General features: G+C 35.9%; 1 protein-coding gene across 1 annotated transcript in view; it reads right to left on the reverse strand.

The window, feature by feature from the left end:
* The window catches only part of LOC136842629 (uncharacterized), a 1039791-nt gene that overhangs the window by 434821 nt on the left and 579127 nt on the right, over window positions 1-25843 (reverse strand). The window contains exon 7 of the mRNA XM_067110244.1: window positions 548-774. Coding sequence (XP_066966345.1) covers window positions 548-774 — 227 coding nt within the window. The remainder of the gene's footprint in view (window positions 1-547; window positions 775-25843) is intronic.

Genomic DNA, 25843 nt, shown 5'->3' on the forward strand with positions numbered 1-25843 from the left:
TTACAAGGAGCTATGGATAATATTCACGTTTTAATTTACAGTATTATTAAACATCATTGTTTCCAGACTCAGTAAATTTATTTTTGAGGTATTTGTGTATGCATTTGCATATGCGTGTGATACCAAGCGTCGTTTGAGCGTGATGGGGCTAATTTTTTTCCAGGTTCTGGGCAGGAAGAGAGTTTGCTACCGTTTACGAATTCTCTTTGGTGTCGTCGCCTTTGAATTCCATTTTCTCCCGCCTAGACCTGAATGCTCTCCAGATATTCAAAAGAATTTATCCTCATAGAGATAAATACACATAAGAATATAACATTGAACTTTTTCGCGGAAATGCGTTATTGAATGAAGAGAGAAGAAAAAACTAGGCACTTACAGAAAAGACCTACTACCTACTTCATAACTGATGGAGAATGAAGGACTCGAGGAAAACCTGCCTTTCCCCCAACCCATCTCTTAGATAAAAAGAGGTAAAAAAGCTTAACGATGGTTTGCTGTGGTAAAAAATAAATATGATTAAAATTTTTATGCATCTGTGGTTCCATACCTTTGAAGGCCACCAAGTGAGAGAAGAGCAGACCCCAGATGACCCAGAGAGCCGACCCGTAGCTGAAGTTCTTGGATCTCTGTCGGCCCCAGGGGTTGAGGCCGAATGGGCTGAGCCACTCGTAGACGGCGACGCTGAAGGCTGTGATGTTGAGGGACACGATGATGGCAATCCACAGCTCAGCACTGAAGGGCACGAGGAAGGCCAGGAGGGGAACGCTCATATGTCTGCGGAGAAATAGAAAGAGACATGACGATATTAACTGAAGAGTCTTCTTTTAAAGAAAGCTAAGCTAATTTCAGAAGTACGGGAAATTCCCACCAATACAGACTTTTCAAGAATAAAAAATATTTAAACCCATCTTTTCGCTGTTTTTTGTGTTTTGTAAAACTTGTTAGGGTAAATGTACAATGGAAATTTAACGCAGGTTATTTTTTATACGTCTTACTATTTACTAATTTGAGAAGTAATTTCCCTCAGCAATCATAAGGAAATATAACGCGAATGCTTACAGCAAGGAATCAGGTTGATATCGTGTGGTAATGTTACTTCTAGTTTGCAATTAATTACAGTGTATTTTCCTGGTCCCTGGTATGCACTGCCATACAAGGGGTAAAAATTTAATTCAGCATTAACCAACTTCTATTGAAGGCGTAGCGTAAATGAAAACCAAAAAGCCTCATTTGCAGAGTTACCCCTTAACTGCTGCTACATCAAATATAGAAATTCAGCGTACTTTTTATTCACTTTGTCATTATGAACATGTGTACTGTAGGGAACGTTTTCCCCTTTTAACATTTTAGGTTCAGAGACTATCCCTATTTTTTTTTTTTTTTTTTTTTTTTTTTTTCAACCATGACTTATTAATTTTCAAACTAAATGAAAACTGTCAGTGAACAAGCTGAAAAGGCTAAGATGCATAATTTACATTTAGCAAAAACTTACGCATATGTGCATGACTCTGATGTAGTATTGCCATTCCACAGTTTACCAATAAAGGGAATGAAACATCTCTGATACCTCCATGTGGCATCGCTGGCACCTCTTGAGAATGTCATTGCCAACCGAGCCATTTATGGTACTAATGGGAGGTCGGCTGGAGTTCAGCCTACGGTGATTGCCTAAATCAAAATCGCCTTTACTGGTTAAAAGGAAATCACCACTCCAAGCATACTAATCAAGAAAAACATGGGGTTTCGTAACCTACCACGGACGTCAGAATCTCTTCATATCTTGTATCTTGTACCTGAGGCTTTGTAGTGACAAGCGTATCCAAAAAGTGTAAAAAAAATCGGAAATTGAGAGGGCATTGTGGTTATTACAGTTAAACATATAGCTGCTGGTAAGAAGTGACCAGTAGATTCTGTATAATATTTCAGCTTAAAAAGCAATAAAAAAAAAGAAAAGGATTAGCCGCTTGCCTACGATAGTGAAGAAGGGTCTCTTCCAGCTTTAATAAATGTGTCTGAATTCGACAGGTATATGTATGTATGAGCGGCAATAAACTTATCTTTCTCGTGGTCAGGTCGACAGAGCGACCTCGTTCTGATAATCGGGATGCGGGTTCGAATCTTGCTACGGACTTTAGAATCTCATGTTTATCATATATATATAGATATATATACTGTATATAAATATAATTATATATATATATATATATAATTTATATACATATGTAGGTATACATACATACATTTATATATATATATATATATATATATATATATATATATATAAATATATATATATATATTTATATATATATATATATATATATACATATATGTGTATATATATGTGTGTGTGTGTGTGTGTGTGTGTATACGCACAGATCTATCTATCTATCTATCTATCTATCTATATATATATATCTATATATATATATATATATATATATATATATATATATATATATATATATATATATATATATATACATATATTACGAAATAGTGTGTGTTTTTTTCCATATGTTAAAACATATTGCTTTGTAACTTTGATAAGATTTAATACTTTGGTACTGAATAGATTCGAGGGAATATTTTGTAAAGGAATTACACTTTTTTCAAAGTATTTTTGCTTATGTTTCCTGTTTTTCTGATTGGGGAGAGTAATTATTATAAGTCAAAACGGAGTGAGTTACGGAAACCGAAAATTATAAAGGTTGCACATTTGATAATGCCGCAAAACTGAGCCTTTATAATTTTCGGTTTCCGTAACTCATTGTAGTTTAGTGTACAAACGTAGAATGCCCAAAAATTTGTGGTATTCACATTCTTTTTATGTGGGTTATTTGGCAGAGGATGCACGGAGAAATATGGGTGACTGGTACTGAAAACTGAGTTTTAGCATCGAAGGAATGCATGAAATTTATTACTAGGCAAAGTGTATTCGTACCATATGAGCATCAACTCCGTAGAAATCAGAAACAGTGGTGAAGTAATAGAAATGACAAACGCCAGTGTTACTGGCCTGTGGATATTGAAATAAGTTAAACGTCTAGACGTTTCTGGCATACTTAGTTCCCCAGAGCCCGTGCACTGTCTAACTAAAATATGACACCGCATTTATTTTTTGGTTGTTGACCGGAGAATTTCCTACATTATCTGCTTTTGTTTGTCGCTCTTCAGCATTTTGAATTTAGACGAATTCTGCTGCTCTTGAAAGATAAAATGAAGAAAGTCAGTGAGTAGGAGAGTGAGTCATTCATATCTGCTGACACTAATTGATATCGTACGTTTTACCCACGACCGCTCATCTCTTTCATTCCCCTTTCTTAATCCGACATCCTGAATAGAAGTAAAACAGCCCAACCTTTTTGGTCTCTTCATTTCTTACTGCTTTGAATAGAAGAACAGAAAGAAATAGAGGCAGCGAAGGGAGAGATTCGGAAGAATCTAAAGAATTTCATTTTTGCTCTCACCAGATTTCGGTCGGCCATTAGCATTTTAATTAAGGCCGCCTTCTATTCACGCCCGAAATGTAACAGGGCTTTCTTCTTTGCAAGAGTCTCGGTCCTTGCGCGGATACAGACATAATATCTGCGTTACTGTAATGCTGGCACATTACGACCTTCGCTCTCGGCGACTGTGACATGCCAGCTCAGCATTTTTGTGAATCACTTTTGGTTCACCGGATGATATAAGAATAAAATAGAATACAATATAGACTTTATAGACTGCTGGGACTTGTGAGGTCATTCAGCTGAAAGGGAAATTGACGGTAACAAGGTTTGAAAGTTGTAACAGGAGGAAGACCTTATAGTTGGACTAGGAAACAATTTTTTAGAGAGGATGGAAAGTCAGATGGAAAAATAGAGATTACGAACAGAGGTACAGTTTAAGAAACGACAGAGTTTCCAGCTATGGGCAGAAGGGACGCTGCAAAGGCCCTTAGTAATGACTACAGTGCACCACTTGAGGCATACTGACGGCACTACCTCCATACGGGGAGGATGATATAAGATACACAAAAGAGACATTTTCTCTCCTACATATGATAATTGCTCCTGTCTTTACTAGGATTCGAACCTATGCCATTTGGTGTTGTAAGCTGTGTAACACTGATCATAACCATCCTGGTGAGTGGCTATGGTCACTGTCATCGTAAGTCAAACCCCAAAAGGTATTGGTCCATGAATATTTTGTTTGAATTCCATGACCATAGCCACTCACCAGGATATATATATATATATATATATATATATATATATATATATATATATATATATATATATATATATATATATATATATATATACTTTAACTATTAACCACAGGTGAAGAAATAACATGCTGGGTGTAGATCCTGGCCGGTTTCGACTTTATTCCTCAGCTTTCGTCTGTGGTTTAGAAATAAAGTAAAAACCGATTAGGCCTTCACTCAGTATGTTATTTTTTCATCTGTGGCTATGAGTGATATATAAATCACGTACCAGAGTGATTATAATTATTATATATATATATATATATATATATATATATATATATATATATATATATATATATATATATATATTGTCAGTATGTGATCCTTTTTCATTATGATGAAATTTAGTTTTTATTCAATTTGTTAAAACTAGTCTTGTAAGTTTCACTTGTCATAGACCTTCTCTTGTGTATAACAACTGTTTGCTTGTTATTAATGTTTGTTTACTTTTCAAGGAGATTGTGGGTGTGTGGTCCCTTCCCTGTGGTTTAGGGGGTGACTTCTAGCTTCTGTTCGAAGAGCAGGGAATTGTTCTCTGGATCTTTTGCTCTTCGGGACCCTTTTGCCTGGCTTGGTGGATATAAAGAATATTACCGTGACTTGCTTCTTGATGGTTGCAGCCTCTGTTATCAGATTCCATTTATCTTCCGAACTTGAGGATTTCTGCTGGATCACTGCCATCTTCAATTTGGAAGACTTGTCTGGTTTACCAATCGGGAGGTCATTTCCGATTTACCGCTCCACCTCTGGTTCAGTTAGAAAGCCAGGGGGATCTCGCTACCCCATGGTAAGGTTTATATACCTTTAAATTATTTCGATCATGGCTGTGGATTTGTTGTGGCTGCTTGGTTGGGCCTGAGTTGGTTAACCACCTTACTCTACTCCAGACGTGGAGGATACGCTTATTCTTCGTGAAGATATAAATAATTTATTCCAGAGGCTATTAAGTGACAAGTTTATTTATAAGAAAATTAGTGTGTAATTTGTTAGGTTTTTCTGTCTATGCGACTGCCTCCTCCTTTCTGGGCCCCTAATTTTTGGTTTTGAATGTTTAAGAAGTATCTTAAGTGTAGGTGTATTTTGGATGTTTATTATTAAGAGTGAAAGTGATTCATTTATTACTTGTATTAAAGAGTTTCAGGTGTAATTTCTGTCTGTTCATTTTTGTATTAAATTTATGGTTTTTCGTGGTGTTTCTTTACTCCAACCTTGAACTCATTCTTGCACTTTGTTTATTGAGTTATTGTATGATTCCACCCTGTTGTGGACTTCATATCGGAGTTATATGGATACTTGAAATTTCTGAGTAAATTTTTGTAACGGCCCGTTACAATATATTTATTGGTTTTGAATGTTTATGCAGGTTCTTTAACATACTCAGGACGGGGCTGTATGACTGTGATAGGGGAAAACAACAAAAACAATAAAATGAGCTTAATATTAATTTTTATAATGTTTACAATTAGGTCTGGCAAAAAGATAAAAACCATAAATACAAAAAAACCAAAAGGCAGCACTAAACAAAATTTAAAATTAGCTTTAAAAAAAGGCAAGAATAAACAACAGCAGGCAGAAAAAAAAACCAAACATACGTTAAAGGGACAAGACCCCACAAACCAGTACCCCGATGGAGACGGCCAGGACAGCCTCACGCTGTCATCAAGTGAGCAGCTCGTGGTCACACGACTACTCATGGTCACACTCCACCTCTCGACGTGCTCCACTTCGTAGCCGTGCTCAATTTGCTGCTCAAAAAACTCGACCAACGTTCCAAAAACTGCCTGCTGTTGCTGCCACTGCCGCTACTCTTTGTATTCAAAACAAAAAAATTGAAGGTAAGGAGGCAGCAATCCACAAAGGGAACGAGCGGGGAACCAGCAGTTTTTAACGTGACACCTCCCCACCTAAAAGAAAAAATAAGATTATTTTTTTTTTTTTCATTTCCAATGCCGTAACAACCCCGCCAGCCAAAACAATCCTGTCACGGTGAACGTTATCAGGTTCTTTAACATACTCAGGACGGGGCTGTCATGACTTTGCAACAAACAAAGGAGGGGAAAACAACAAAAACAATAAAATTATTAATTTATTTATAATATTTACAAGTGAGTCAGGTTGATAAAAACCATAAATGCACTAAACAAAATCCAGTTAAAATAAACAAAAAAAGTAGCTTTAAAAAAAAAGGCAAGATAAACAACAGCAGGCAGTTGTGTCCTCCATCGGGTCACCAAGACAGCCCTCATATACCCCGATGGAGTTATCAAAGATGAGCATACACGACTACTCATGGTGAAATTTCGTAGCCTGCTCCAATTTGCTGCTCAAAAAACTCGACCAACGTCGACTCCAAAAAAATCTTGCTGCCCTACCAGACCCGACTGGCGAAAGAAAAACGGCAGCTCAACGAGTTCAAAACAAAAAAACTTGAAGGTAAGGAGGCAGCAATCCACAAAAGGGAACGAGTTAGTTCCTGCAAAAATATAACGTGACATATATATATATATATATATATATATATATATATATATATATATATATATATATATATATATATATATATATATATATATATATATATTATTGCGTTTTATTGTATGATATTGCTTGTAGAGTTAAAATTACATGATGTGAATATCATTCGTAGAGCCGATGAATTATCATAATTACAATTCTTCATCATTAGATTTCCTGCGTTTGCATAAGGTACCGGCAGTGCCTTATAACTTCAGTATCCAACGCGTATTGCAAATTCTCCTTTAATGTATGAAAGTCGTTTTTGAAACAGTTTTTAGAGTGTTGGTTATTTTATTTTTAGAGCCATTTAGCTGATGACCTTTTGAAGTGGTCAGAGCCACTTGCTTGCAAAATTGCCAGAATTTCAGCATCAAACAACTTTTTCACCGTTTGAATTACTGGGAAGCCTGTGATTGTTTCTGTTCATATTTGCTGTATTTGTTATTTTCATTCATTTTATGCTTTCCTAGATACAGACACTTCACTGAACGCATTACCTTTGTCATGACTTCCCTGTTTAAAACTGCTGTAATTCCCAGAAATTTACCTCCCACTGGAATCTGGGGCATGTCGCTGAGCAAAATTTAAAACACAGTTGAGATTGAATTTATATATATATATATATATATATATATATATATATATATATATATATACACTGTATATATATATATATATATATATATATATATATATATATATATATACATATATACACTATATATATATATATATATATATATATATATATATATATATATATATATATATATATATATATATACATACATACATACATACATACATACATACATATACATGGAGCAACAGAATACTTTTGATTAAATAGTAGCAAATAAATCTTTACAATAGAAAGAGAAATAAAAGTAAACTTCAATGTATACTCAACCTTGGAACTCAAAAAATGTAGCATGTGTAATCCCACTATTCAAAGACCATGGGCAGACTAGGAATTTTAAACATTTAGTATAACACCACCCGGCGCAAGGCATCCGAGATATCCCAGCATACTTAAACAGTGGCACAGAAACTGAAGGGAAGGCAACTCATAAAGGAACTCGGAATTGGGGAATGTACCTTAGCATGTACTTGGAGCAGATGATGATAGTTCGTTGGGAAGTTTCAACACAAGATTACAGTTCTACAGGAAGTCGGAACTAGAGCGAGCACTTTAATATGAACTCTAAAAGAAAGGCGACACATTAATAGAATTTTGCAGTTAAAGGTAATACCATAATTGGAAATCTGAATCATGACACTTGGATTGGAAATCTGAATCATGACACCTTAATTGGAAATCTGAATCATGCCACTTTAATTGGAAATCTGAATCATGACACCTAAATTTGAAATCTAAATCATGGCTCCTTACTTGGAAAAATGGATATCTGAATCATGACACTTGGATTGGAAAGCTGAATCGTGTCACCTTAATAGGATATCTTAATCCTGCCACCTTAATTGGAAATCTGAATTATGACACCTGAATGGGAAATATGAACCATGACACCTGAATTTGAAATCTAAATTATGACTCCTTACTTGTAAAAGTGGAAATCTGAATCATGATACCTTTCATGGAATGCAAAATTTAAATGCCTCACTCCATTAGAAGTCATCCATAAATAGTATATTCCCAGTTTGAAGTGAAATTCCTAAATGTGCTTTCAATATTCATGTGAAACAAATGATATTTATAGTTCATTTATGCTTTTTCCTCCATCATAAAAAAATATATTTATTACCATCGCGTATTTAGAGTGTGCAATTTTCGAGGTAACGCTTACCAGCCAGTATTAATGGGAAATATTTGAAAATGAGCTCGTCGATATTTTATGGGTAATATACACTCATTGTAGCTGGAAAGCATCAGAATTAAAACATTGTTTACAAATCAGTGGAGTAACTTATTAATGTAATTTTCAGTTCTTGGATGTTTATTCCACACGATGCTTAAAAATATTGAAAGAAAATTTCTTTTGATAAAAACCACATAGAGCTAATAACTTGAGAATAAATTTTGATTATAATTATAAATATATATATATAGAATAATAATTTAGGTATCAGTATGATTATAATATATATATATATATATATATATATATATATATATATATATATATATATATATATATATTATATGTTTTTTGTATGATATTGCTTGTAAAGTTAAAATTACATGATGTGAATATCATTCGTAGAGCCGATGAATTATCATAATTACAATTCTTCATCATTAGATTTCCTGCATTTGCATAAGATATCGGCAGTGCCTTATAACTTCAGTATCCAACGCGTATTGCAGATCCTCCTTTAATGTACAAAAGACCTTTTTGAAACCGTTTTTAGTGGTGGTTTTTATTTTTAGAGCCATTTAGCTGATGACCTTTTGAAGTGGTCAGAGCCACTTGCTTATAAAATTGCCAGAATTTCAGCATCAAATAACTTTTTCACCCTATTATTTACTAGGAAGCCTGTTATTGTTTTTGTTGATATTTCCTGTATTTGTTATTTTCATTCATTTTATGCTTTCCTAGATACAGACACTTCACTAAACTCATTACCTTTGTCATGACTTCCCTGTTTATAAGTGCTGTAATTCCCAGAAATTTACCTCCCACTGGAATCTGGGGCATATCGCTGAGCACAGCAACATGCCCCAGATTCCAGTGAAAGGTATATATAAATATATATATTTATATACTGTATGTATATGTATATATATATATATATATATATATATATATATATATATATATATATATATATATATATATATATATATATATATGTACATACATACACATACATACATATATATCGAGCAACAGAATAGTTTTGATTAAATAGTAACAAATAAATCTTTACAATAGAGAAAAAAAAGTAAACTTCAATGTATACTCAACTTTGGAACACAAAAAATGTAGCATGTGTAATCCCACTATTCAAAGACCATGGGCAGACTAGGAATTTTAAACATTTAGTATAACACCAACCGGCGCAAGGCATCCGAGATATCCCAGCATGCTTAAACAGTGACACAGAAACTGAAGGAAAGGCAACTCATAAAGGAACTCGGAATTGGGGAATGTACCTTAGCATGTACTTGGAGCAGATGATGATAGTTCGTTGGGAAGTTTCAACACAAGATTACAGTTCTACAGGAAGTCGGAACTAGAGCGAGCACTTTAATATGCACTCTAAAAGAAAGGCGACACATTAATAGAAATTTGAAATTGAAGGTAATACCGTAATTGGAAATCTGAATCATGACACTTGGATTGGAAATCTGAATCATGTCACTTTAATAGGAAATCTTAATCCTGACACCTTAATTGGAAATCTGAATTATGACACCTGAATTGGAAATCTGAAGTATGACACCTGAATTGGAAATCTGAATCATGAAACCTGGATTGGAAATCTGAATCATGACACTAGAATTGGAAATATGAATCATGGCACCTTAATTGGAAATTTGAATCATGACACTTTAATTGGAATTCTGAGTCATGACACCTAAATTTGAAATCTAAATCATGGCTCCTTACTTGGAAAAATGGAAATCTGAATCATGACACTTGAATTGGAAAGCTGAATCATGTCACCTTAGTAGGATATCTTAATCCTGACATCTTAATCGGAAATCTGGATAATGACACCTGAATGGGAAATCTGAATTATGACTCCTTACTTGTAAAAGTGGAAATCTCAATCATGACACCCTAATCGGAAATCTGAATCATGGTACCTTTAATGGAATGCAAAATTTAAATGCCTCGCTCCATTAGAAGTCATCCATAAATAGTATATTCCCAGTTTGAAGTGAAATTCCGAAATGTGCTTTCAATATTCATGTGAAACAAATGATATTTATAGTTCATTTATATTTTTTCCTCCATCATAAAAAAATATATTTATTGCCATCGTGTATTTAGAGTGTGCAATTTTCGAGGTAACGCTTACCAGCCAGTATTAATGGGAAATATTTGAAAATGAGCTCATCGATATTTTATGGGTAATATACACTCATCGTAGCTGGAAAGCCTCGGAATTAAAACAATGTTCACAAATCAGTGGAGTAACTTATTAATGTGATTTTCAGTTCTCCACACGATGGTTATAAATATTGAAAGAAAATAGAAATAGATTCTTATTTCTTTTGATAAAAACCACATAGAACTAATAACTTGAGAACAATAGTTTACACTTCTGTCATTAACTCTTCTCTCAATAAGTAATCCTAAAAAATATTATCTTACAAGATTAGTTTTATAAAGATGTTTACAGTGCTTTAGGATTTTTTTTATATCGTAAGGATTTTTACATGTTACCTGGAACAGCCAAATTTGCTTTTGAAGTTTGTAGATGCATATGACATTATGGATTTTGGTAAAATACAATAGCATACGCAATTTTTGTTACCTATTCTAGGTGCAGTGTATGGCCTCGTTATGTAAACTTTCCTGGGAGCTGGCTGTGATTTGATTGTTTTAAAGGCTAATGAAGGTGTTACTGGAAATGCTAACGTTAAGGAGGAGGATTATGATGACTGTGATATAACCACTAGTTGATGTATTAAGGTGCGTCCACAGTCCTCACTACTGGACTGTAAACATGTCATGAATGCAGGTCAGCAACTTATTACAAATACAGCACAAAAACGTTGAATACAAGTCAACGACCTATTGGCAGTCCTGACCAGTGCTTCATATGATTATCATGCATTTGCCAGAAGTTTGTTTACCAGTTATGGACACAGACTTGTTTTCAACCTACTCGTGATGTACAGTATATGGGATAATTTGTAGACGTATGTTAACGACATGTTTGGCAGTAGTGTGGACGCACCTTTACGGGCAATATCGGGAGAAAAATAACAATAATAAAACTACTGACACAATAATGATTGTAATTAAGAAAAACGCTCGAAATAATGGAGCAATCGGCGAGAGTAACTGACAAAATGGCAATCCCACGAGAACAAAGGTCGGGAAACTCCTTAAGTAATTGGATGGTCTGTTCCTTACTGTTCTTGTGATAATCTGTTCCTTTTATGTTCTGGCGCACCCTGGACTTTCCTGGGAACTCCATAACATTCCTGTAGGAAAGGTTTGATTAGCTCGTTCAATTAATCTGTGTTAATTGATTTGCGTTGTGTGGCATTTTTATGAGGTGGGTGTTCATTCGGTTGGACTTTTCGTTCATTTGTTTGTTGTTGTGTAATCAGACTCTTACCTTCCATCTATCTTTGTTTTGTTTATTTGTAGGTAAATATACTTATTCCATTATTCGGTCTTTTACTTGTTTGCTAAGTAAACTTAGATTTTCTTATTTTATTTGTCGTTACAGTTTAGTTTCGATATTCTATGTTAGTTTTTCATTTTTTGTTATTCAGTAAACGTATTCTTGTTTTTTGTTTTTGAATATTCTTATTCTTAACATTGGTCGTTTATTTGAAGTTGTTAGCTCTTTTTTTCTGTTCCTTAGCATTTTGTCATGTAATATTTTGTGTTTTTGTTCCTTCATATTTTATTGACATTTATTTCATTTTTCCATAATTAATATATCAATTTATTTCTGTATTTAGTCTTATTTTCTTTCTCGTTTGCTTATTATTGTTTGATCTAAGCATTGTTTCTACTTTTTTAGAAGAACATTGCAGAAGTTGAATGCAAATGAATGAGAAAGTTTGAAAATGCTGAAATGAACTGCTGTGAAGCGTGATTCACGGTCTCGTTTCTCTCTACACTGTCGTTCGTTGACAATTTCTTGACAAACATGTTGATGGCAGTAAACGTTCGATTAGTTCTGTACTACAATTTGTGATTTTTAATTCGAAATCGAGGAAACAGCCTCAGATGTAATGAGCTGATTAGAGTTAGAGGATCTTTCATAGATAGTGACCCCCAAAGGTTTTAACCCAGTATGTATCCACCTTTGCGGCGTGTTTAGTACAAGCCCGTTGGGGATTACCGTAAAAACATAAACAAAAGACTGTAAATATCATAAAGATAATGGCCCTCAAGACATATTAATCCTAGATAACGACCCCCGAAAACCCGTGGGGGATGATTTTGCGACCTGGTAAAGATTGTTTTAATCCAGTCGCTGGTAGCTGTTTACACGGGCCACCTGAAAATGTCACCTAGGTTTTACCGAATTAAGATCAGGTGTTCAACAGAACTGAGTTGAGAGATTCGCAAATCCATACTGAACTTTTAGATTTTTATTGTCTGTTGCTCATCATCATTTATGTTATCAACATCTGTATCAGTCATCATTCCCGGTGAAATTGCTGTCTCTGTTGGCATAACCATAAACTCCTTTAGCGTTTTTATCATAGTTAGCATTATTGTCACTTCCATTAGCATCTCTCTTTTTTATTCATTTTTTTCCTTTGTCTACCATCTCATAGATTATGTTGGTAGCGATTGTGAGCGCGAGGTTCGGCGAGTTTTGTCAGTTTATGAAATTTAACTCCAGATGGTATCATTCTTTTCCTTTCATGCTTTTCGAAAATATTGGAAACTATCGATTTTTGTAAAATGTTAGCAAATCACTATTTGAGAATAGGCATCCATCATTGAACAATTTTTCAATGATCGCCCTTGATTTTGATAGGCGGGGGTGTTTCAGTGCATTGTGAAATAAAAGCATCATCTTCCACTAACTTCTAGCAATTTACACTTACCATCTATCATCGCATCGCCTTCAAAGATCTATTTCCAGACCATGGGTCACGGCCCCAAACCCTTCCCTCCTTGGATAAAATCTAAGAGATCATTCATCACTCCTGTCTGCCCGAGAAAAAAAAAATGCTGTTAACGTTAACACCCAACACTTCCGCTCTCTCCCATGAACACCGACTCGAAGTTATTGCGTTCAGATATATTCTTATGGGAAGTGACTCACTCTCCACTTACGAGAACCTCGGAAGTTGTGACCCCCGACGGGAGAAGGCCGTAAAGAAACGTCATGTTGATTTATGGAGAGCTGTTCGGATATAAAGTACGTGTATAGATTTAGTATATTGCTCGACAACTTTTCAGGCTCTCTCTCTCTCTCTCTCTCTCTCTCTCTCTCTCTCTCTCTCAGGAAAATAGCTGTTTTCCATACATAAATGCGTGGGATATTAAAAAATGGATGCAAAAATATATTATTAATGCTCGAAGTGTTGCTCTTGTGGTCTGGTAAAACTAAGGTATACTTAACTTTTGTACCTCGCTCTCATTTGCCCTGACGCAGGACACTGCTACCATCATGACTCTGCCACTGAATATTGTTCATGATGTTCTTGCAACTTAGGCCATCTAACACGCTTTTCATTCTCATCTACCTTTCTACCTGTCTTCTCTGTTGCCTTATCTTATTTTACAGTAATTAACAACACACTTCAGGGAGTTGGAATATCACACCGCCAAACCCAGGCTCAAATAGCAAGTTCAGCAGCCAGTCACTGAACATCCTCATAGTCACGTGCATCACTTGTCTCACCTGACCCAATAGTGGTTTACTTTTGTAACTACAGTTCTCTGCATATTGTATCGAAAGTGGATAAAATCTCTACAATCAGTGTGCTTAGGCATCATTGTGTGAGTTAACTTTTACTCTGGTGATTCCTTGGAGTGTCCTGGTAGACCAGCACGGTTCTTGGCCAGCAACTACTAATCTACCATTCACAGTACTTATCTCTTGTTTTCTTTCTCGAGAAAGTTCTCGGTTGTTCTCTACATGGCAGACAAAGCATTGGCACTCGCAATAAGCTCCTGGCAACTGACAGACTAAATATGGCCATGCCTAGCAATGCAAAACCATTAATAAGCTAAATACGGCACTTAAGCTCTAGCTAACAATCTTTCAACTGTTAGAGGATTGTTTCACCAGCATGGTACATAGAAATTCAGGTCTTGCACCGAAAATTGGCGACTAACAGACTAATATGGCTCCATCTTCTGCTAAAAATCAATGTTTTAAAGCTCAAGTCATACAAAAGATGTGGTCAGATGAAGTATAATACAAACATAGTAAATCTCCTTCTGCCCTCTTCTCACTGACTGAACAATCTGTAGGGTTCTAGAGAGTGAGATACAGTTCCACTTCTGAAATATCTCTACTTCAGCAAAGAAGGCAGACTGTGTCTTTGGGGTGATCCCAAACACCCTCTTCGCATGCCCCATGAATTGGCTGAACACAGGGATAAAGGATCGCTATTGAAAAATTTCACCAGTTCCTTACACTGTACTGTAGTTCACCCTAATACCACTCCTCTGTCGCGGATGAGCCCTCATTTTCCTGAACACTCCATTTTGGGAAACATCAGCAAGGTGCATCCTGGGACAATCTTTAGTCCCTTCTCATACTTCTAGAGATAGAGGTTGACTGTGCTGGGGATTTTTGTCTGCTTTTTTAACTGGTGAACATATACACTTGCCTTATCAATGATGAGGGCACACCTATGGCAGACCTACTAAAAAGGTATGCAAGTTTCTGGAGGCCTCAAAGGCTTTACAAATTCCACCATGCCATCTGTGAGGTAAGAGATGACCAAGGCAATGAAGACAGGCAAGGTAGCACCATGTAAATATGGCTGTACAATCCACAGCTGGTCAAAACAGTTCTCTATATTTACTATCACAAGCAGCCAAGAATTATGCCCTATGGTGTAGGTGGAGGAAAAATGATTTAGGTGGCCACCCAAAAGAAATAATGGTGACCAACAGGTCACTAACACATGCCAGGTCCTCCAAATTATGTTACATACAGCTTTTCCAGCCTCCCAGTGAATGCAGGCACTGTAAGGTCTATACTTCCTGCATTAAAGAATGACTGGCAGTGACCACCAGGTACCCAGCTGCACTTAATTGCCATCAACAGCAGCCCCATAGCATCATACAGCCATCAGAACTTCACCCTTCTCCTAATGGGAAGAAAAATTAGGTGTCTATATATATGTCTATATATCCTTACTAGGTGCCAACTTCCTTACGCATTACGGGCTGCTGGTGGACATTGCCCATTTTCTCCTAGGAGGGCCTGTCCTTCTCCAAATTGCCCCTCTCTCCACAGCCTCCAAGCAGCCACCAATCTCATTAGTAGGACACATGGAATTACGTCAAACTCACAGGGTACCTGCAAAACATGGCATCCACCAATACAGCAAGACGACAGGTCCCCTGATCCATTTCAGTTTCCACCAAATGTTGCTGGAGAAACCACTCACCACAAAGGACTTCAAAGAGATGTAATACATGGATCTTTGCCAGAAGGCCTCTGGCCCCTGGGCCTCACCATTCCACATGGCCAAAAAACAAGACAGCTTGTGGTGCCCCAGCAGAGACAATAGGTGCCTCAACCACAACTATCCCCCTTTCCAACATGGCAGAAAAGCAACCCCATCCCACACTAAATGAGAATTTTCTCCAAGTTCGACCTAATGAAGGGCTACTTCCAAGTCTGGTCCACAGTGAATATATCCTGAAAACAGCAATGATCACACCTTTTTGGACACATTTTCTACTACACATTCAGCCCCTGAAACTCAGGGACTACCTTCTGGAGACTGATGGACTACATCCTGGGAGACCTCTTCTGCATTGGCTACATTAACAACATGATCATATATTTCAGAGACCTAAGAGAGCCCCTGCACATCTTAGCTGTACTATCCATTCTATAAGACAATGGCCTAGTCATCCATCCTGATAAATGTGTCACTGGTGAGTTCTCTGTTGAGTTCCTGCGTCTTCGCATTGCTGAAAATGACATACTTCTGATACCCTCCAAGGTGTCAGTCATCAGGAAGTATACAACCCTGCCCAACCATTGCAGCCAAGGATCCAGTTGCTGATGCCACAGTGCTGTGGCTTCCCAACACCTAGCCCAGGCTCACACTCACGATTAACGTAAGTGAAGGGCAACATAATAGAGCAGTCAGTCAGCAATATTACCAAACTCCTCAAGTTTCCTCAGTCAGAATTAACACCAGCAGAGATTAAATACATCACCTTCAACAGAGAATTTCTCACCATTCACCTGAGTGCTGAATGTTCCTGTCACCTACTTAAAGTTGAGCCTTTCGCTATCCTGACAGATCACTAGCTGCTTGTCCATGCCCTAACCTAAAAACAGGACGCAGAGCAAAAATAACCATCAACCATTGCTGAATTCAGGTGTGCCATACAGTACAATCTTGGAAAGAAATCCCCATTGCTTGTGCCCATCCATGATAGAAATTAACAAGGTTCAACTAGAAATAAACTTTCAAGAACTCACTGACGCTCAACAAGATCACGGAACAAGAGACAACTTTATAAGATTTCTAAATTACCTACATTTTTAGTGACTTAGTACTATGTTGGCACCCAAAACAGTGTCAATCTATGCATGCTTACGGAACAATCACATTTTTTTTGTTTTGCATTATAGCAAAAAAATCCTTGACATACTTAAATTTGTAAAATATCTGCTATGGCGCAGAAGTTTCTGTAATTTTTCTACTTTCATTAATTTTCTTTGTCCTTTTTTGAAGTGAGAGCCCTGTGAACTCTGAGTTTCACTGGGAAAACTTGTTCTTGTGCATCACCGCGTCACCTCTCTCACTAGGCCCAGGCAATCACTGGGCCTATCGTTATAACTATAATTCCGTCCGCATACCTAAGAAAAGCTGATTATATCTTTACAATTAATCAGTATATTCTAGGCATCCATTGTATAAGTTAATCTTTACAGTATTGAATGAGTGAATATTTTTAAATTCCAGAAGTAATTCTGATAATCCTTCATTCATATTTAATGTCTGGAAAATTACAGCTATACTCTGGGAATTTGCAGGAAAACTACTGTTTATTGCGTTAAAACATTCATAATCAAGCTATTCGATAGATGGATATTAAGACCAGACGCAAAAGAAATTGAATATGAGTCTTATTCTAAAAATTAATCATTGTAACTTTTGTTTTTATGTGATGACAGGCATATTTTGTTTTTTCTTGTGGAATGAGGCCTCTGCAGGAAGAGAGATGGTGCCTTGGAACTTCCTTTTCGCCTTTATGATTCTATTATCCTGTCAGTTGAAGTTCCATCTTGGGAGATATCGAAGCTATTCAAGGTCTAAACCCAGAGGATAAGATTAATATACAAAAAATAAGCAAACTTCTTACTACTGCTACTAATAATAAAGAAAATAAAAGCAATTCTCTCTTAATTCTTAAATTGCATTTCCGAGCAAAAGATAAGAAACGTCGGAAAAGCTCAAGTGTTTCTCATAATGATAAGAGGCCAAACTATGCCAGCGAATTCCTTTCTAAAAATGAGAAAGATGAAAATGTAAATGGTGCCTTATCTTGAAAGGGAATGTTTGACATGTTACTCAGACAAAAGGAAAGAATTTTTACGACTCTCAGTTGAAATAAAGGCCCTAAAAATATATATTTTTGGGGTCTCCTTTTAGCCATGTGGTTAATTTGGATGGTGTAATTGAAGAATGGCGTTTTACTTATATTTTACTATTTATTGAAAAAAATTATAAATCTTTTTCTTTTTCTTAAGAATTGAGGAAAACTAATTGACGCTTTATTTAGCTTAACAATTGACAGATATTGGAATCCAGTTTGTTCGTTAAGTTTTAATAACAAGGAGTGTAAAGTCGCCAGCCTGGTCTATCAAAGTCATATTTTTGAAGAGACCGATACGGACGTGGCCATCTACATTAAAAATTGAGGTTTAATTTCATTCAGTGAAATATTAAATTGCAACATATTGGTAATGATACTGTCTCAGACTGTTATCAAGGAAGGGTGTTTAAATTTTATGGAATGTTCACGCTGCACACACAGTTGAAAAGCAAACCCCTAAAGCAGTGTCTGGATCATCAAGTTCGTGCAACTGTTCCTGTGGCAAATTTAAATGCAGTGCACCTTAAACTTCGAGAGACTTCTTAGCATTTTAATGTGAATAGAAAACTAGTAAAAAATGCGCCAAAGTTTCTTCGACGCAATCGAGTTTTCTGTACAGCGTATAATGCTGTATGAAGCTCTCAGCCACGGCCCATGAAACTCTTAGACGCGAACCATGAAACTTTCAGCCACGACCCGGTGGTAACCTGGGTTGTTGGCACCTATAGCGGTGCTAGACGGACGATCATGGCTGACTTTAACCTTAAATAAAGTAAAAACTACTGAGGCTAGAGGGCTGCAATTTGTTATGTTTGGTGATTAGAGGGTGGATGATCAACATACCAATTTGCAGCCCTCTAGCCTCAGTAGTTTTTAGATCTAAGGGCGGACAGAAAAAGTGCGGACGGACAGACAAATAGCCATCTCAATAGTTTTCTTTACAGAAAAATTAAAGTGTTTGAACTAAATTCATATCCTTGTATTAACGGACTCACACACACACACACACACACACACACACACACACACACACACACACACACACACACACATATATATATATATATATATATATATATATATATATATATATATATATATATATATATATATATATATGCACACACATAAATGATAGATAGATAGTGGTAAGTATGAGTGACTATATCTCTTACGTAATCACAGGGCCTGTAATGAGTGAGATCTAAAGCTATGAAAATAAAATCCTTGACAACATATAACTTTCCCAGTATATGATGCTTAGCCTAATGTGTCTGTAAGGGCGTGTCCCGAAGAAGACAAGGAAAAGTAAGGTGGGGCTTAGTATTTCAAAAAAGCCTGAAAACACGAGCAGGAAGTAATTCCAGAGCTGAGTGACTGAGCCACTGAACCGTGCGAATCTGTTGTGAAGCCGTGGTTTGTTGATGAATAACTTAGAAACAAAACGATTCCGAACGATTCCTGGTCAGTCACCAATTTATGATTCAGCTTTAATTTGGAGCAGAGAAGAGAAGAGCTGCTGACGGAGATATGAACATGAAGTTGGAAGTAAAAGGAAGAAAACGAAATCTTCGAAGGAAGAGGTTTTCAAGGCCATTTGTTTGTGCGCTTGAATATGAGGCACCATGACATCGTCTCTGAACTGTAGCATATCGTGTGGATGAAAGCAAGATAGCGTGTGGCTAGATTAAATAAATGAAAACGTTAAAATAGAACTGTAGCATGTGACGGAAGCAGATATATGAAAGTGTTGAAAAGCATAATGGAACTCTTGCATGTGCTGAAACTGAACAAATTAAAACATTAATAATGGGAATGGAACCATGGCATGTGATAAAACAGAATACGTGAAATATGAAAACAGAACTCTGGCTCACGACAGTCAAATAAATAAAATATGGCAACAGACTTGTGGCATATGGTAAAATGAAAACATGAACAGTTGAAATGGAGCCAAGGCCAATGATGAATTCAAATGACTGCAAACATAAAAATATTAAAAACGAACCCCTGCATATGGTAACAGCAAATAAATGAAAACAGGAAATATGAAAAAGGCGCTCTAGCATTGACGAAAGCAATAAATGAGAACGTGAAAAGTAAAAACTAGGCCTAGCAAATGGTATAATAAAATAAATGAAATCAAACGTAGCATATGATGAAATTAATAAATAATGAAAACACGAGCAACGAAAACGAAACCCTTCCAAGAGATAAGACAAAGAAAGACGCAAAGATCATGTTTTAAAGCGACCGCACATAAGGGAATTCTCGCTGATGAAGATGTTAATGACAAGAAGATAAGGTTTATGGAATTCGTCTTTCTGTTTGCTTCCTCAGTTGTTTCTGTAACTAATAATTATCAATAAAAGAACATCTGAAAATGTGGACGTATTTACGAATTGGAGTTATTTCTAAACTGGAAACACGGAGAGAGAGAGAGAGAGAGAGAGAGAGAGAGAGAGAGAGAGAGAGAGAGAGAGAGAGAGAGAGATGTGGAATACTACATGCATTATTCCAATTTGGAAATGAAGCTCCTCTGTTCATGGCGAGTCCCATGGGAACATGCAGTTGTTGATTAGAGGGAGAATAATTTATTGTATACCGAATTATGATGATGATGATGATTGGGAAATATTTTCGATTTGCTGGATTAGGTTTGATAACTCCACGTTTTTGTTTGATATGCTTTAGAAATAAGCCACCAAGGTCTGAACAGTTATCGGAAGTTGGTCTGTATTTTTTAAATATTTTCAACTAACTGCACTACAGAGTGGACAGAAATCCCCTAACGATGGTATAAATCAAAGTACACTAAAGAAAACAAAATTCATCCATTCAGTGGTTTTCACTGGGTTAAGTGTTAAATTGTTATTTAAGTCTCTCTCTCTCTCTCTCTCTCTCTCTCTCTCTCTCTCTCTCTCTCTCTCTATCGATATGTTGTATTATATATATATATATATATATATATATATATATATATATATATATATATATATATGTGTGTGTGTGTGTGTGTGTGTGTGTGTGTGTGTGTGTATATATATGTATATATGTGTGTATATATCTGTTTTTCCGACCTACGGATTTGTTATAGATTTCCAGCCTTTTCCAAATTTTCCAAATAGATCAAGTTCAAAACGTCGGCTAATAAATCAGATTGGCTCTCTATTTCCCTTAAAATATTCCTAATACGTAATATTAACCTATTACTGTATACATATTGAAGTGTCCTGACCGACGCGTACTAGAAGTCAGCTTGTTTTATATTAGTAAAATGAAAGACTAGATACATTCATGGCGGATTTTGCTGAACCGAAAATCCAAAACCTTTGTTTATACATTTATTTACTTGTATGAATATTTTTTTCTTTGGCAAAGGGGTTTGGTAGATAAATGCAGTGATGCTGAGAGACATTCAGTCTCAGTAATAGTGCCAATAGACTGCTTTTTTTTCGAAAATCAGTCTTTTATATTGTCAAAGATACTCTTGGTGAGTGTTCGGACTAAAGAAAGGTATTATAAACAGTTACTGTACGTGTTATTTCATTCTCTTGGCAAGAATTTTGTTTCACTTGTTTACACGTGGCTGTATCTTGCGTGAATTTCATTGACACAAAAATATAAGAAACGAGAAACTGTTTTCACAAAAACTACATTTAAAATGAAAAAATGCCACAGAACCATTTGTATGCCTTGAACACATTGATGGAGCAAACCTCCCAGTACAACTGGAAGGAGGAGGAGGACGAGGGAGAGGGAGGAGAAGGCAGAATGGGGTAAAAAGGAGACAGAGAGGAGGTCAGGAAATGGAGGAGAAGTAAGGAGGAATGAAGAGGAAGAGAAGAGAATAAGTAGGAGGGAGAAAAGTACGAGAAGCTGGAGCTGCTGTGTACTTAGAAGTAAAGAGAAGTAACGAAGGAATGGGCTGTAAGTTTTGTATTTCGAGAAATATCTAGACAGCTTGTGAAAATAGGCCGCAGGTAAATGGGGAAAGTTCTTAGCCTCGGATATAAAATGACTACGAAAGAAAGGATAAGTTTTCGCGTTTTCGTGCTCGTTTGCTGCCACAGTGGGAATATGTAATACGACTTTATGGCGTTCCTTCCTGTTCATGTTTATAAAATAATATTTACCTTCACCCAAACGCTGAGAGAAAAAGGAGGCTGGATGAGTCGTTGGCCATATTTAAAAGAAAAACAAAATTCCCTCTCTGCATCTTTCCTGTATATAAGACTTTCATCTTTTTTCTGTGGTGGTGTAAAAGAAACCACAAAAGTCGAAGCTCATATTTTTGCATGATATTTCTCCCCTAGGTATTTCCCAAGGGAAGCTTTGGCTATATCTCGTGCTCAAGAAATGAAGATTAACAGATGCAAATAATTCGTAAGCAGTTGTAAAGAGTTTGGGAATATGAAGACTCTTCATCAAAAGATAACACGATGACAGCACAACAGCTACTAAAAAGTTAACGAATATTTACCTTACTGCTTTTTGATTCTTCTTCATCACACTTCTGAAACATAAACCCGTCGTCATTTCGTAACAAAAAACCAACGTTCACTTGGGCGAAGTTTCTCATTTGTATCTGACAGCAGATGGAAGCATTTACGTGCTTTCCTTGTCTTACAGCAAAGGGATCATTTTTCCTTTCTCTCAAGTAATCAAGTTGTGTTGCAAATAATGTAAGAGCCAATGTATTATGAGATTGTAAAGAATGTGCTGTTATAAAAAATCACGTGGAAATTATAAATGAATTGGTTTATTTACAGTGAATGTTATTTATCAGATACAGTCAAAACTGTATGCGACTGCTATGCAGTAATAATAATAATAATAATAATAATAATAATAATAATAATAATAATAAATAAAATTTAACTACACAGCAGACATTTTTGCAGAACAATGCTTCCTTTGTAGGTGTATTGTTGAACGAAATTTTCTGAGGAGAGGGCGTCTACTCAAATAATACGATATCCACTATAACACCAAATCTCTATCGCTGTGGTCACTTTTCAAGGTACCTGTATTATTATTCGTATATGAAAAGAAAGGTGCCACAGGAGAAGGTAAAGAAAAGCACACTAGCAATTCCTGTTTTCTCTTCACTTGTGTGAGAGACAACACTGAAAAAGAAAAGAAAGGGAATGAAAGACTGACTCCTGGGAAATTCGTAGAAATGTTCTGTTCCTCTACCGGGAAGGAGAGGAAGCAGTCTTGTAAAAATAACAAGCGTTCATCAAATTTGATTTGGTAGAGAACTCCCAGTGCAAAGCAAACAGCCTCTTTAGGCGAGGGACAGGGACAGATAAACATAAAAGCAGAGCTGATTGCGGATGAAGCCCTTAGAAAAACTCTACTCTTATGAAAGAGGACGTCGCTGCATGTCCAGTGTTTAGTTTTTACATGGATTCAGTGAAGTCGACATTGATGGTACGTTGTTCTAAGTTCACATTAAACAGCGTAGTATGGCCCATAATCTTATTTAAGCTAATATCTTAAGTACTAGAATAAATCTTTGTTCAGAGTCAGAGACGGAATGTATGAATGCGTATATAAATTCGTACGTTAGATGCAGCAAAAGGATATTTCTGGACATTTCAAAATTCAAAATAATTGTTGTGGGAATAATGAATATTCGTTCTGATATCATTAAAAGAAATGTATTGTTGATTTTTGTTTGTGTGCGACTGGTCTTTTGACTGAAGGTTCTTGTACAACGCGTTGCATGAATTTTTATAACTGTAGTTTTCTAACATTACGCAGATTAAACTTAACTACCCATTGCTTTGCCCAATCTCCAAACCAATGTCAGGCATCGTGCATGAATGATTCAACAGTAATTGCAGAGAGAAGGAAAATAGATACGAAAATCATGTCGCAAATATTGCCGTATTCTTCAGTTGCTAATTGGATACGCCGACGATAAAGAATGTGGAAAAATTTTATGGAAGCTAAATTTTTTCTGTTTTAGTCCTGGATAAATTTCACAAGAAATTTGTTCTAAATGCAGTACGTAGACGATTGAAGAGATGAGTTCTGATATGAATAATTAAAGTAGATGCCAGATCATCTATAGGGAACTGAGTTCTGTTGTATAAAAATTTATATATATTAGTTGACTAAATCAGCATTCAAATGACGTGAAGTATTTGAAAAAAAAAAATTTTTTTAGAAAAGAAATGACGTAATTATTTATGGTTTTGTGGTGCGATATTCAAGCACCTTTTCTGATACAGTTCGCATCAATAACATGATAAAAATAAGTTACAGAAGAATTCGTAGTTTTTAATGTAATTCTAAGTTTTGCGTCGCTATAAGAAAAAATAAAAAAAAATCTTAAATAAAAAAAAAGATAAATAATGAAGTCTGTGTAACCTTGTTAATGTCTTAGTTCTTACGTAAAAGAACAGTAATTTATTTTCATTACTCATATCATTATATTTTTTTTTATTTCTCATAGTTTTTTTCTTATTGTTATTTTAATTGTAGCGTTTTCTATTAGATGTTGTACTGCCTGTATTCACTTTCTTTTACATATGATACGTGGAACGTTACGTGACGTATATATTTTTTAGAACCGTATCTATAGATATCGTTATGTACGTTCAGTAGTTCCTCGTCGGACGAGTTGGTAGAGTTCTCGGCTAGCACTCTGCTAGACCCGAGTTCGAGTCTCCGGCCGGCCAATGAAGAATTAGAGGAATTTATTTCTGGTGATAGAAATTCATTTCTCGCTATAATGTGGTTCGGATTCCACAATAAGCTGTAGGTCCCGTTGCTAGGTAACCAATTGGTTCTTAGCCACGTAAAATGAGTCTAATCCTTCGGGCCAGCCCTAGGAGAGCTGTTAATCAGCTCAGTGGTCTGGTTAGACTAAGATATACTTAACTTTTTTGTACGTTCAGTGGTAAGTTGAGAGCATTTAGATTACCCACAGAGAGAGAGAGAGAGAGAGAGAGAGAGAGGCAGTCATTGCTCTGCCGTAACTCGGTATCTCCTTATTTTACTACATAATAGACGAGTTTGACCTTGACCCTTGCCTGCCAATTTTAAAGGTGCTTGCTCTTTCATTTCCATTGCTTGTGTGGTGCTCTGTCGCTCAGTTTTCTTCTTTTGTGCAGTGATTTCATCATTAAGAGTTGTAAAATGTTTTACGCTTTTACTTCTCATTGTTGTTTTTACCAATGAAGTATTTATGTCCAACTATATGATTGCTGTTATTCATTAATTTTTTTATTGTGACGTTATCCTTTTGAATCTCATTTTTTTTAACGTAAAGATTTCTTTAACTCGGAGTAAGCCATGTTCTTTAGTCTAAGTATTTTAGACTATAAATTTTATTATTTACGCTTAAATATCAGGGGTAAAGGAGTGAAAGGAAATGACAAAATATTATATCAAGCTCAAACACTATTTTATTTTTTTGGACGGAAGGCTTCCTAATCATTCAGCGGCTTCGCATTTCAAATTATGTATTGCAATTTGGTGCACTAATGGAATTTCCGATTCGTTTGCTCTCTTGCATGCACGCTTATAATCTTTGAACTATAAATCTGGCTGTATGGTGAAAGAAGTTTGGGTATTCATGTTTATGAGTTGTTGCATAAGCCATTATTATTATTATATGCATTCATACATGTTTTGG

The sequence above is a fragment of the Macrobrachium rosenbergii genome, chromosome 10, assembly GCF_040412425.1.
Source record: "Macrobrachium rosenbergii isolate ZJJX-2024 chromosome 10, ASM4041242v1, whole genome shotgun sequence".
Lineage (NCBI taxonomy): Eukaryota > Metazoa > Arthropoda > Malacostraca > Decapoda > Palaemonidae > Macrobrachium > Macrobrachium rosenbergii.